This window comes from Chinchilla lanigera, unplaced genomic scaffold (genome assembly GCF_000276665.1).
Source record: "Chinchilla lanigera isolate Chin_1 unplaced genomic scaffold, ChiLan1.0 scaffold00001, whole genome shotgun sequence".
In the NCBI taxonomy this organism is placed as follows: Eukaryota; Metazoa; Chordata; class Mammalia; order Rodentia; family Chinchillidae; genus Chinchilla; species Chinchilla lanigera.
This window is the reverse complement of record NW_004955402.1, coordinates 46,180,727-46,195,035: the sequence shown is the minus strand read 5'-3', so window position 1 is coordinate 46,195,035 and position 14,309 is coordinate 46,180,727. Positions and strand designations below refer to the sequence as shown.

Below are 14,309 nucleotides of genomic sequence, written 5' to 3'. Positions count from 1 at the left end.
TTAAAATCACAACTGCTTACAAGGTCGCAAAAACTTTCATTACTTTGGAAAATACTGTGATCACAACACATTTCTACTCCTTGTCATAAAATACAATTTAATGCTTCTTAAAAGTTCATGAGCATGGACATTTCTGATAGGGGAAAAATATAATAACTAAATGAGATATACTATTTCTACCACCAGAACTCAGAACTTTCTTTGAGTCTCCTAGATGAACATATAGCCAGGTCTTCCTAAATATCTCAAGGTTCCTTCACTAACTCATAATCAGAATTAATAACTGGCTTAAACATATGCTATCAACAGTTAGGGATTCCGAACATCCCTAAAAGTAACTTTTGGGAAAGCATTTGTGGAAAAAAAAAAAATCCTCATTCATATTTTTAGACTTAGGAGAATAACCAAAAATGAAGTTTTCTAGATGACTCAAATCAAATCATTAAGGTAGGATACAGGCAAGAATTACCTACATACTCAAATATCAACCAAAGTAAACTGGGTAGAGAATGGTACATATTCCTTTTAACATTTCCCACAATTTATTCCTGGACACTAGAAAGATACTAAGGTATACAACATCCATATGTAAACATCCATTTGTAAATGGTGCTGTAAATAGACTTTTGAACACAGATCAGTGAAAACCATCAACAAAGAAGCTGTAACTACCCAGACAAGCCTATAGTTTCTTTATTTACAATTAAATTGAATAAGGATTAACCTCACCATCACCACATGGGAAGCCTATTAGACATGACACAGTTGTAAAACTATGAACTCCATGATATAAAAATTTCCTTTTCAATTGGACTTGCTACCTTCTTTATATAATTTACATATATGGAATACAGTATTTTTCTTGAATAAAGAGATTCAATATTTTTAAAAGCAAGAGGGAACAACTTACCAATGTTTTCTTCGGATAGTCTTAAAATCTCTTGGAACTGAGGTTTTACCTAAATAGTCCAAAGAAAAAAATCCAGAAGGTCTCAAGTTCAGTGGATTAATCAAATGACTAAAAAATGTTTATTAGTGCTACTAATATTTATTAATTTATTTATTTTGCTTATAGACTGTTGAAGTGGCCAGAAATATATTAATTTTTAATGAAGATGCTTAGAATAAAAGAAGTCAAGCTATTAAAAACACTTCTACGAATAAAAATCAACTCTGGTGAACAAGTATTTTCTGAATGGCCTCTGGCTTCTTTCCTTAAAATAATTTCTAAAATGATTTTATTAACTGATGGTTTATAATGTTGGGGATCAAACCCAGGGCTTTCTGTATGCTAGGCAAGTGTTCTACCACTGAGTTACATTCCTGGCCCCCAACATGAGTTTTAAATGCTTAAAATTACTCCTCTTAAAAATTGAACTTGGTGCTAAAAAGGCAACATAGGTAGATATTATTTTATTGTAATTATTGAAAAGAAACATTTGGTTATATTACAAAAGAAATGAAAAGGAAATTCTATTTACTCAGGGTCTTCACAACTAATATATTAATCATGTGATACCCATCATAATATTTAATTTCTTTTACTTATTTTTTTTCCCAGCAACTTGGTTTATTATATACAAATTCTTCTGCATTGTTGCTAACAGTTCACTGGTCCAAAATTACTAAAATACTTTAAAAAATTATACATTATGTAAACAAAACATAAGATAGCATAGTTCTTTGTACATATATTCAGTACAGGTTGTTAGGGATTTAGAAATATGTACAATTTTATACCATGGACTGCATTTTCACAATGCATAAATTTTATATATATATATTTCTTTTTACAGAAACAAAAATAAGATTTCACTAAGAACACAGAATATTATGTCAGAGATATGCTGCAACAGTCCGAATTCAAGAAACATATCAGTGTAAGTGTGCAAAAGGCTAGCTTACACTAAACTAGTCATTTTTGACTTTGTTCAACTTATGTTATACAGACAGGTAAATCTTGATTATGTACTTTAACCGAAGAAGCTTTGAAAACAACCTCATACCAATGAGTGAAATGGAACACTTTTGCCTCCCCAAGAAAAAAATAGTCTTGGTGTAAGCTAATGAAAAGATACATTAAAATATGCATGTGAATATACACGTGTGCAGACACACATACACAACTATGTACAGTATGTTTTCAACAGTATAATAAAATTAAAAGCTTTATGGGAGTTAAAAGAATGCCCCATTACTTAAAAACTGGATCATGTAGTCTAAATTCAAGATGCAGCTGTGTCAGGCTTCACTAAACCAGATGACTGAAAACCTGGGAAGGACAGATGTGGGATTTCAACTGGCAGATACTACAATCCGAGACAGAGATGGAGACAGTGAAGAAACATTAGATTCTGGAGTATTTATGGTATTCAGAATGGCTCCTTCTGGGCTAATGAACAATTTTTTGACAGATGTGTCCAAATGAAATACTGAAGTGCTACTTGGCAGTGTAGGATTACTAGAAAAAATGGCAGAAACCAAAGATGTCTTTCCTAACAGGGAGGCTGGAGGAGACTTAATATTTTATTATTAATTCCTTAAAATTTAAGTACAGTTTACTACTTTTAAGTTAGAACAAATGCTTCTTTGAATTTTTTTATCAGTGGAATTCTCAGATTTGAGATCACTGAAGGCAACCACTTAGTCTTAAGTGTTCAAATGACTCTAACTTGTTTTTCTAGGAAAAAAAAAAAGTAATAGCTACTTGTTTGGGACATGTTGACCAATCTTTGCCAATATCAACACATTTCATATTTACATACCAAATTTAAACTGAGAGGAAGACTACTATTAAAAAACTAATCTACTGAATCATAATTAAAGAACTAAAAGACAGTGAAGCAACTTCTTCATTGTCACACATGAAAAGGACAAAACCCAAATCATTTAACTTTTTTCTTAAAAAATCACAAATGCCACTCACCAGATAACAGGACCATAATCTGACGCTTCTGAATCTTGTCTGGTTCTTTTTATAGTACATTTTTTTTGCTTTAAATGTTTCAATACAGATTTAATAGTAAAGAGGTGTATTAAATTAAATGTGATATTTTGAATGCTTACCTTTTAAATGTCTGAATATTTTATTTTAGCAACTATACTTTTTAAAAGTTTTTATTGGATGTCTGAACAATTAGGGAAACAATATGCTACAAAGACAAATAGATTAACAGAATTAAAGAAGAAACTAGGATTTGAGAACATTCCAATTTTAATACCTAGAATTACAAAACATCTTGTATAGACTAGTATGACAAATTATACTTTTGGCAGTGATCAAAATATATTTATCACAAGTGTTAATGGTACTCCTAAGTCATAATCTTGCAGACAGTTATGGTTCTAGTTATCTCAGGGTTTTATTAAAGTGTGTTGAGGGAACAGATGCTTTAAGAATCTGTGGTAGATGGTAGTGCCAGAAGCATATTCAAAGGATTGCAATTCAGTTCCCCAGCTGATACTTCTTCTGATGAAAATGTCTGAGACATCTGTAGTGAGTCAATCTAACATCCACTAAGATTGCTATCAATCTTAGTTTGAATACAAACTAAGCTTAGGTTAAATCATCTACTGAAAATAAAGAATATTATCACTAGAATTTTCTTTAACATAGTATTTTAATATACTGTATTAAAATATAATTAAAGGGAGGGTTCATGATTTTATTTACTGTTTTATAGCATTATCCTATTATATTACTACATCTCTTGCATATAAAAAGCAAGGAATACAAGTTTTTACCTTAGTGTTTGTAAAAATTTTGCCAAATGTCCGGCAAAGGCGCCAGAAAAATCTGGAGAATTCATGAACACAGGCAGTTGAAGTAACATTAATTTTGCCAACTATTTCTATAAGTTGTGGCAACCTGAATATGGAAGGAAAGAAAAACAGGCAGGGGATACAAATAAGTTATTGCTTTCTTGCCAACTTCTGCAATGATGCAAATTCAACTACCATTATTATTTTTGTTTTTGAAAGCAAAGGAATTGTTTGAGATCCTTTGAAAGGCCTTAAGATTATATTTTACTGTATAAATTTCTTAAAATAAATTTTAAATCCTTGCCATAAAAATATATGAAAACTTAATAGTAGAGTGAAGTTAATAAGACTGAAATCTATGGATCTGATGCTTCACATAACCTCTGGATTCATATGGCATGGCCTTAAAAAAATGAGAAGCATGTATGTAGTTTAAAATCCATTACCACTACAGGACAAACAAGGCAGCAGACTGGTCTCTTTGACATAATACAGAGGCAACTTCTTCATAGAGGTACTTCTTCATAGTACTTCAAGATAAGTACTTATCCAATGGTATAAATCTCCTTTTCTACCAAAGTTTACTAGTCATACATAAACATTTAAATATATATTTATAATATTTTATCGCTAAGTTTCAAGGCTATGAACTATCTTCCTTTGAACTAATTCAGGTGTATCAAATGAACATGGAGGTGAAACTTACAATTGATTGACAACCCAAAGCAAACTCTCCCAGCCTGTTGTACCCTCGTGTTCTAGCTGGTAATCATAAAGTTGTAGCAGCACGGCTAATTGCTCACGGCTTCCAATAATAGTGGACACATCTTGAAGAGGTGACATAGGCCGAGGGAACCTAGTCACTAGAAATAAAAGATGCAAAATCACATGGAACATGGCAGTTTGAGGTCTTAGCTATTCTATCAAAGAAAAGTAAGGCCCCTTCCCTGATATTTAATTAGCTCATTATAATCTTTAAACATAAAACTAAAAATTAATCAAGCCATTGTCAGAAAAAAAAAAGTTCTTGTCACATGTGAACAAATCCAATATATCTCAAAAGTTAAGACTTTTATGAGATTATACAGTTAATAAATGAATACTATAATGAAAGTTTGCTAATGAAGAATAAAGTTTTGGTTAGGTTAAATTAAAATTTGCTCAAAGATAAGACTCTTAGATAAAACATGTATTTAAATTTGATTTAAAAAATAGTTATAATTCCATCATACTGTTTATGTCAATGAAATAGTAAAATGTTTCCTTCATGGGATAAGGAACTAATAAGTCAAGAGCAGGAGAAATATTAATAGCAAAGAATTATGACATAAAATACACTAAAGTTTGGGCTCTACGTAATTCTTTAGTATGTAGTTCTCAACATTAAATGCTGCATTTAATTTTTTTCATAGTTTGATACATAGTACATTAATATAAAATGTTAAGCCAGTGGCCAGTAAGATAAGGCACAATGTACTACAGATATTCTAACTAGGTCCCATATTATGTACTTCAAAAGTTTTGAGGTAAAACTGTAAAAAATTCATTTTAAAATTGTGCAAATAAAATGTGTACACACACACATATACATACATACACATCTACTAGGATAATTTAGAAGTTTAAACATATCAATAAAATCTATGGTCATATAAGCAATAATAAAATCCCAGGTTATTAAGAGAATACTTCTTGTATGCTTTTAAGTGAAAAACACATTGCTCATTAAATATATGTCAAAAACTTCTAATGGAGGTAACTCCTGAAAGAGGCATCATCCTAAAAAGACAGATAAGGATACAGCATTTTCTCAAAATGTATTTAATGATAATTATTAAACTTTAGAATATTTGAAATGGTACCTAATTTTAAAAATGTTCATGTTACTGTATTCCTATTATGCATTTAACTATATAGTAAGTATAATTGGGCCTGGCAGTGAATGCTTATAATCCCAGCTACTTGGGAGGCTAAGATAGGAGGACTGGAAGTTTGAGGTCAGCCTAGGCAACTTAGTAAGATTTTGTTTGAATTAATTTAAAAAAGGGAGGGGAGGAAAGAAGAGGCCTTGCTGGGGGATGCGGCTCAAGTAAAATATTTGTTTAATATGTAAGAGGTTCTGGGTTCAATCCTTAGTACCACAAAAATTAACAAAATTGCCAAAATATAGAATAGATAATCATTACCCTTGTTAACTGAACATTCTTATTTGGCATTATAATATACAAATAAAAGAAATTTGGATAATATGGTATCTCTCACCATCTAAAGTTTCTGTCTAAATTTTCATTATCTTAACTGAGAAATCAACAGATTTGGATGGTGAAAGATATTTGTGTTTAATATGTCTATATCATATCAAATCATATCTGAGATAATTTCAAACACAGTTCTATTATACTAGTTCCAAACTGCTGCTATGATGTTACTGGAAAATATGGAATAACAAAAGTAAAATTTATTGTAAAAAGAATAGGGACCAAAGACTTTAAGTCCGATGAAGATTAAGCTAAGCAAAACAAGGATTGCAAATAAACAATAACATGTACAAACTCAGTCAGTATACAAAAGAAAATGGTTTAGGAGCCTCAAAATATTATTCTATTTAATTGTCATCTTTAATAAAAAGAAAAAAATTGAGCATCTAACAAACAATAGTAAAGTTCCAATGCATTTTAATAGGCTGGCAAAATGCCAGCATTTTATTCTCAAGGAAATAGCCACAATTATCCTGCAAAATAACAGCTGTTGTGAATCTTTAGTGTGTTTCCTCGGTAAAAGAATGAAAGCTCTATAATGGTAAAGAACGTTACTTATTTTATTCAGGAGTGCATTCCAAATTTCTAAAATAGTGCCTGACAAAAATCTGGTTAATGTTATGAAATTAATTGGTAACAAAAATATGTGTATGAGATACTATCATTTATAAAAACACAAATCTTCACTTATAATAAATTCTATTCCAAAGTATATGTATATAGACACATAAACATAACTATAGATAGATATAAAAATACGGAAAATCATTATTTAATTATAGTCAATAAGAGCTGAAAACAAAAGATTACTTTGGTATAATAAAGACAATCACAAGAGGTCACATAAACATCGGCAGGAATACATCCAGAATAGTAAAGAAGTTGTTTTCAAATTGTTTTATTTAATCACTAGTAAATCCTTCTCAACAATTGGTATTTAAGGATTCTTCTTGTGTGTATGTGTGTGTGGGGTAACTGGGACTCGAACTCAGGAGCTCATGCTTGCTAGGGAGGCGCTGTGCCACTGAGCTAAACCCTTGGCCCTTTTTTGGGGGATTCTTTATTAAATATCTGAAGATAAGACAACAAAAAATATAGGCTGAACTGAGTTCTCTGTATGTTGAACTGAAACAGGATTGCTATATATGCTTTTGGATAAAATGAGGTCATACTGGATAGAGTAGGGTAGACCCTTATCCAATATGACTGATGTCCTTATAAAAGGAATAAACTGGGGCACAGAAAGACGTAGACAGTAGGCCATGTGAAGAAAAAGGCAGATGGAGGTGGTATGTCTATATGCCAAGACACATCAAAAATTGCCAGCAAACTGCAGGAAGCCAGGGGAGAGGTACCTAACAGTTTTTTCTTAACAATTTTCAGAAGGAGCCTACCTACCAAAACGTTGCTCTCTGAATTCTCAGATACAGCCAATTAAAAAGAGAATTAGATAGGAAAATCTTTAGGCAGACAAAATGCTTTAATGAGTAAAATGGTAAAATCTGAAGTGATTAGGAGCAAGTGCTTTATAGTCTTATCTTCAAAGCCTTTATGAAGTGTAATAAAAGGGATGTTCAAAAATCACATACTACTTTTATCTTGTGAATTCATACATCCTTGAATACAGTTTCATATCCCATAGATTATAGGTAGACTACAGTTTACTTTAGTTGAAAATTTAAAATTCTAAAAATGTATCTGCTGATGTTTGCAATGTTATAATTCTTTGTCTATTAGAAGGCAGTAAGAGACAAAAGTTCACAAATCTGAAAAATGGCTAGAATAGCTTATTTACAGCCATTTACCCTGGGGCTTAGAAGAGCGTTCTGCTTGTCAATTACCTGCCACATATCAAAGGTCACTTACTGGCTACCTGGAGAGTAAGAAAACACTAACATTTGCTGCCAATTTCATGTAATTCTAAAATTAAGTCAGTTCTTTTATAGACAAAAAGCAAATTTTGCCAATAAGCTCATTTTCTTTCTATCAAGGACATAGTAGGGGTGGAAGGAAGTAATTATATTTCCCTATATTTTCCTTCCCTTACTGAAAGTAAGATGAAACAGCTGGGGAAGAAGAAATTATAAACAAAACAGAAATGAAAAGCCTCATATACTGACACTAGTATTAAGGGGATCTTTTCATTGATTCAAACCTATTCACAGAAGGAAACATTTATTCCAGCTTCTCAACAAAGGCTATAAAAAGACTATAGATTAAGATGGAAAGTATAATATAAAATAATATCCATAGGCTTATCCATACGAGATGAAATCCTACATTTTACCTTAGATATCATATAATCTACAAACACAAGATTCTACATATATGTGTAATACATGTTAGTAATTATGCTATCATACAGAGATTTTATTAGGATTTTAATAAAAAAAATTCTCTGGGAAACTAAACTGCTAATAATCTTCCTTCCAAACTTTGAGTCCAGTACCTTCTATCTGTGGCACTTCACCATGGAGCTTGGCTTTGCTGGAGAAAGGTGCATTCTGTAGCACTAATGCAAAAAGAGATGGGATCAAGGACTGCAAGGCAGAGAGATACATATGGAGCTTATGCTCATCCAGACCGTGTTCTCCTTCCTGAAACATAAGGAGGTGGAAGCTAATTTTAGTCTTAAAAATTACATTGCTAATTGGATTCATTTCCTTTGTGGCAAATAAAACGTTTGTTGAACTCAAAACATAAGACTAACGGAAATGTTCTTTCAAAATGTGCAGAAGCAATAAGGCAGTGTAGAACGAACAGAATCTTTTATATGGAAAACTTCAGGGTAAACATCAGTCATTTCCAACACTGAGAACCTTTTTTATAGGCTCTCTTTTTCAGTAGAGTGGGTTTTATCTTTTAAAATTTTATAAACCAGGGTAAAGAAATTAAAGTGATCCACAGGAATCATTTTAGATGTTCCACTGTGTTCGCAACTTCCCTTCTTGTATTTCTTGTCTCCTTTTACATATTTGGTAATATTTGTACTTGCAAGTGTTAAAGTGCTTTAAAATAATTCCCAGCACAAAGAAAAAGTAGAAGAAACTTCAAAAAGAAACAATAACAAAAAAAGATGACAAAAAAAACCAGAGTTAAAGGTTCAGTGTGGTACTTAGAAACCCAATATGAAAGTAAAAAAAGATCATTAGATTAAAGCATTTATTGCTATTCAAAATCTACTTGACATATCATTATTGTATTTGAAATAGCAATTGTGCCAGAAATATCAGAGATATGAGTTATTTACCATGTTTGTAATTAAGTTGTTCATGTAAGAATTACTATCTATATTAGAGTATTTTTAATTGCAATGTGGAAGTAGTTGTGTTATCACATGGGACAAGAAAAACCAGAAATGGGCAATTCTCAGGTAGAAAGAATATGAACATTTAAAAAAAAAATTTCCTAGGTTTCACAGAACAGTATACCTTAGTCAATAAAAAAATTTTTTTTTGAAATTTACACAAATAGCCCTATTTTTTAAATTAAATACATACATGTGAACATATATAAGACCATCTACTGAGTAAATACAGTGCTTTACTGTAAGACTCTTATAGATTCTTTAACATTTGAGGCAGAAAAGATAAGAGTTTGGAGTCAGAGATTGATATCAGATCCAGATATCATGTAATATTACAGCAGTGAGTCCCTGGTAATTTACTTATATACTATGTCTCACTTTCTATATAAAACACAGACTACAACTCAAAGGGTTATGAGAAACAAGTAGGACTTTCATATTTAATGTATTTACCTTAATGGCATGAACAGGCATTCAACAAATGTTAGTTTCTCTTGTAGCCATTAACTATTGTGTCAACTTGAGTAAAAGAAATTTTTAGAACAAAAATTAGATCAAGAACTTTCTATCTACCTTTCCTCAATTTTTTTCCTTGGGTAGAATAACAGTTGTTAAATCATAAATATGTGCTGAGATACATTTGGACCTAATAATTTAATAAATGGAATTATCAGATTAAAAAAAGTAAGGAAATAACCTGCAGTAAAATAGGCACAGTTGAAGCCATTTTAACATTATATAAGTAAGAAAGCTAGGGCCTGGGACACAGATCAGCAGCACAAGAACCTGCCTGGCAAGTGCAAGGTCCCGAGTTTGATTCCTGGTACCAGGAAAAAAAAAAAAAAAGTAAGAAAGCTATACAAACTCAAATTTTAGTTATCTGTTTCTGGAACCATTTTATGTAAAAACAGTTAAACCCTCTAATAGAACAGACTATGCCCACTCTCTCCTAGCTTCACCAAAACTGCCTCATATCTCTCTTAGCTCAAGTCAAACAGAATTTCGCTAATTATTGGTATTAGGTATTTAGCTAAATGTTATTTTCTGTCTCTGTTCCCTAATATTCCTCTAAAATGTTTAGAAAAGATCTTTTGAATTGCTATAAACTATATAAATAACAGAAGAACTTACCCTGAGAAGCTTCTCAATCTTGTTCAGTAGTGTAGGTATAAGATGAGACTGTAAATTTCCAAGTTCTGTAGTCCAGGCAGCATAAGCTGGTAAAAACACTTGATGTGTTGCACTAACTACTCTTTCTGAGGGATCACCCAAGGCTGACTGCAACAATTCAAAACCCTGCCAAAGAACAAAGGATAGTTTTAGAAGAATAAACTTTCTAAAATACTTAATAAGCATCCATATTACTACTCCCTTGATTTTCTTAAATGTCATGTACACATTGATGAGCAAACCAAAGAGAAGGGTTGGAAAACAAGGCATACTTATTGCTCGTTTTGACACAAAGCTGTGGAAGATACTATGAAGAAGTCACAACAATCTTCCCTCTGAGTTGCAAGACTGAAACCAGGCAATTACCTCCAACTCACTAAAGCTGGTATAGCTGTCATTCCTACTGTAGATTATGAAGTATCTGAACCAAAGTTTTAGAATATTATCAAAAATTTTATAATGGTGTTAAAGAGATACATTCTGAAAAACACACCTGTTGATACTTGTCTGGATCATCAATGTATCCCATAATGATTCCAAGGCTTTTGATGACAGCTTCTCTTACCAAATCTGCTTTATCTTCCATTAACATCTGTTGCAACATTGAGAGAACCAAGGAACTACGGATTTCTTTCTGAAAATAACCAACATGTATTTACTATTTATTGACACTCAAGCAAAAAGGTATAGAAAATGACCAACACTGGTTTGTTCAAACTCCAGATCAAACAAACACTAACATTTTGCTATATTTGCTTTAAATCTTTATTTTTCCAATCATAAAACATTAAATACATCCAAAATATTGTTCTCTCCAAATCTCCCCCAGCACATTCTGTCTCTAGAGGTCATAACAGTATTGAGTATTAATTATTAGTAATAGTATTAAGTATTAATAATAGTATTAACAATAACTGAACAGCATTATCTCTCAACATGTTTGTTATATATAGTCTGCCCCCAAAATGTATAAATACTTCAAGAAAAGAAAAATAGTATGTTTTTTCAACAAATGGTGTTACTGCCATATGGGGAATCCTACAGGATGCTGTATATTGCAGAAAATCCACTGTACTACCAGCCCTTAGAGAAGAAATTGAAAATGCATGTGCAAGCTGGGTGTGATGGCACATACCTATAATCCCAGCACACAGAAGCAAAGGACTACCACAAGTTCAAGGCCAGCCTGGGCTACACAGTAGTTCAAGGACAGCCTGAACTACACAGAGACCCTGTCTCAAAAAAACCAACCCCCCCCCCACAAAAGAAAGGAAATACATGTTCAGCAATTGCTATGACCAAGGCAACAGTTCATCACACTAATGAAGGTCTGGACATTTAATGGCTACCATTTTGAGAACTTCTTATAATTGTAGAGACCCAAAGTTACTTGTATTAATCTCATGATGTCTCAATAAATTCAGTGAAATAGTTATCCAAGTTTTTCTTTTCTTGAAATGTTTATACATTTTTTTTTTTTGCAGACTATATTTACTAAAAATGTAAAATACTTCAGACCCTTACAGTAAACATTATCAGGCACATTTAGCAAATCAACAGTCAACACACTGTTACAAGTGTACAATGACTGTTCTACTACCATTTAACTCAGAGAAGAGTATTGAGGGCCTATAACAGGAGGGAACTTCTCTGACAAATAAAACATTTGCTTGGAATAGGATAAGGAAATACAAAATGCTGGCATTCCTATTTTTTTTTTTTTTTGAAGTGAGAAAAATTCAAATGGGATAATAAACTATAAGAATGAACTTTAAAAATGCATTTCAATTTACTATGGTAATATTTAATATGATGTCAACCATGGCTACAGCTTGATTTCATAGTTTTTTTGGGGGTTTTCTTGTACTGCTAGGGATCAAATTCAGGGCTTCAAGCACGCTAGACAAATGCTTTATCACTGGGCTATACCCTCAACACCCACATTTGTCACTTCTGTTAAGGAGTATTTTATGTTACTTAATGGCTGAAGTTAAAATAAACAGCTATTGATATTCAAATTCATACTCCTTCCCTCAACTTTGTGCTACTATTACAACTTGGTCAGTTTACAAAACTTTTAAATGTAAATTGTCTTGGGTGCACTTCTACATATAATAGAATATTATGGTTATAGTTTATGTCTGGATGTCCCCTCAAAGCATCATGCACTCATGGGGTGGACTTCTAGAGTTTATGATTGATTCATGGTCCAATGCTGGGAATATGGGTGGGAGTGGTACACTGGCCCTTGGGAGGGTAGTTTGCATACAACGCAAGGTAGGAAAAAAAGCTTGGCAATTTCTGCTCCTCTCTTTCCCCTCTTGTTGCTCTGGCTGTGTTCCCCTGCCATGAACTGTTGCCCTCTGCCATGTGCCACCCTGCCTTGGAGCCACTTGAGTATGGACTGAAACCTCCACCAACTGTAAGCTAAATAAACTTTTCCTTCTTTAATTCTGGGCATCAGGTGTTTGTCTCAGCAATGAGAGAAAAGTAACCAAGATAATTATAAACTAAGTACAAAGGAAATGACTATTTTCATACATTTATAGCATAACTTGGTATACAAATCAATGTTTACCAAATATTTTTTCAAGGTCTAGTTTTGGTTTTGATGCTTTAGAAACAAAAATAAAGTTAAGCAAAGTTTTGACATTTTAGGCCAAATCTACCTTTCAGCAAACCTTGTTTACTTACTTTTTATGCTAAACATTGCATTAAAAAATGACCCAAAATATCTTACAAGGAATTTGTGGTGGGCATTATCACAAGGCAAGAAGACAGAGGTGAATAAGTTTTAGAATGTTTGCTTCACATTGACCTGAGCTGAAATTGTCATTAGTTCTATGACCTATAAGAAGTCTCCACTGGAAAGGTCAGCAGGTGTTATTGCGGTTAAGCCATGAGCACACAGAGGAACTACTGAAGTGTAGAGATTTTGCTGTTACCAAGTGCAAGATCCTTTGAAGACACATTATTGCTACTGCTTTGTGTTCTACTAGCAGATTAGAGCAGCTAGCTTATTCTGAGAGCAAGTGATGCTCATCTCAGTCTTGGAACAATAAAAAAGATATTCAGACTCACATCTATTTATATGATTTATCACAACAGCAATACATCAGTTTTTCTCCTGTTGGATAAAAACATATGTATATTTTTCATCATGCCCGGTCCTGGTGAAAGTATGAGAAGCTAAGAACTCTGATGTATTATTATTAGAAGTATAAATCCACAATATCTTGGTTGGAGACAATTTAACACCGTCAAAATAAAAATATGCAAATACTGGAAGCAGCAAGATGGAGAGATACTAACAATATGAGAAACTTTAGAAAATGCACAGATATCCACACAAGAATCGGTCAATACTATTTAAATTAAGGCTGTAGTGGGATATAAAATATTATATGTAGTTAACTTGAGGCGCAATTTATATGAAGGTATGAAAATACAAGCTGGTATATAAATTAGTTTTTATTTCCTACAAGTATGAATTAAAAATTAACAGTGGATATCCATGGAGGGAGTGACTAGGGGGTCAGAGAAAGGAAGTCTTGATTTTTGTTTTCCTTTTGCATATATGATCATTATTTCATATATGAGCATTTATTTTTTATTTTATTTTAAAAATAAAAGGAGGAAAACAGTAACAGACAGAAAACCTTTTACAAAATAGCAAAAGAACAGTACAGACAATACAGAGTTACAAAGTGGCAGGAAATTAACAATGCTTGTTGTATTACATATTGATATCTTCAAAGTGGTTTCTCATGAAAATAGAGACATGCAATATTGATCAATCAAGGACTTATTGA

The 14,309-nt window shown here is 32.3% G+C and overlaps 1 protein-coding gene across 6 annotated transcripts in view; it reads right to left on the bottom strand.

Moving 5' to 3' along the window:
- Window positions 1-14,309, bottom strand: part of Kiaa1468 (KIAA1468 ortholog) — a 111,496-nt gene that overhangs the window by 31,295 nt on the left and 65,892 nt on the right. For all 6 annotated transcript variants that reach the window (XR_001232916.1, XM_005373018.2, XM_005373019.2 and 3 more), the window contains exons 14-19: window positions 10,991-11,131; window positions 10,459-10,623; window positions 8,470-8,617; window positions 4,469-4,625; window positions 3,745-3,868; window positions 911-959 (exon numbers count right to left, since the gene is read on the bottom strand). Coding sequence is in view for 5 of the 6 variants with exons in the window: in XM_005373018.2 (XP_005373075.1) it covers window positions 911-959; window positions 3,745-3,868; window positions 4,469-4,625; window positions 8,470-8,617; window positions 10,459-10,623; window positions 10,991-11,131 (784 nt within the window). In the remaining variant the exon portion in view is untranslated. The remainder of the gene's footprint in view (window positions 1-910; window positions 960-3,744; window positions 3,869-4,468; window positions 4,626-8,469; window positions 8,618-10,458; window positions 10,624-10,990; window positions 11,132-14,309) is intronic.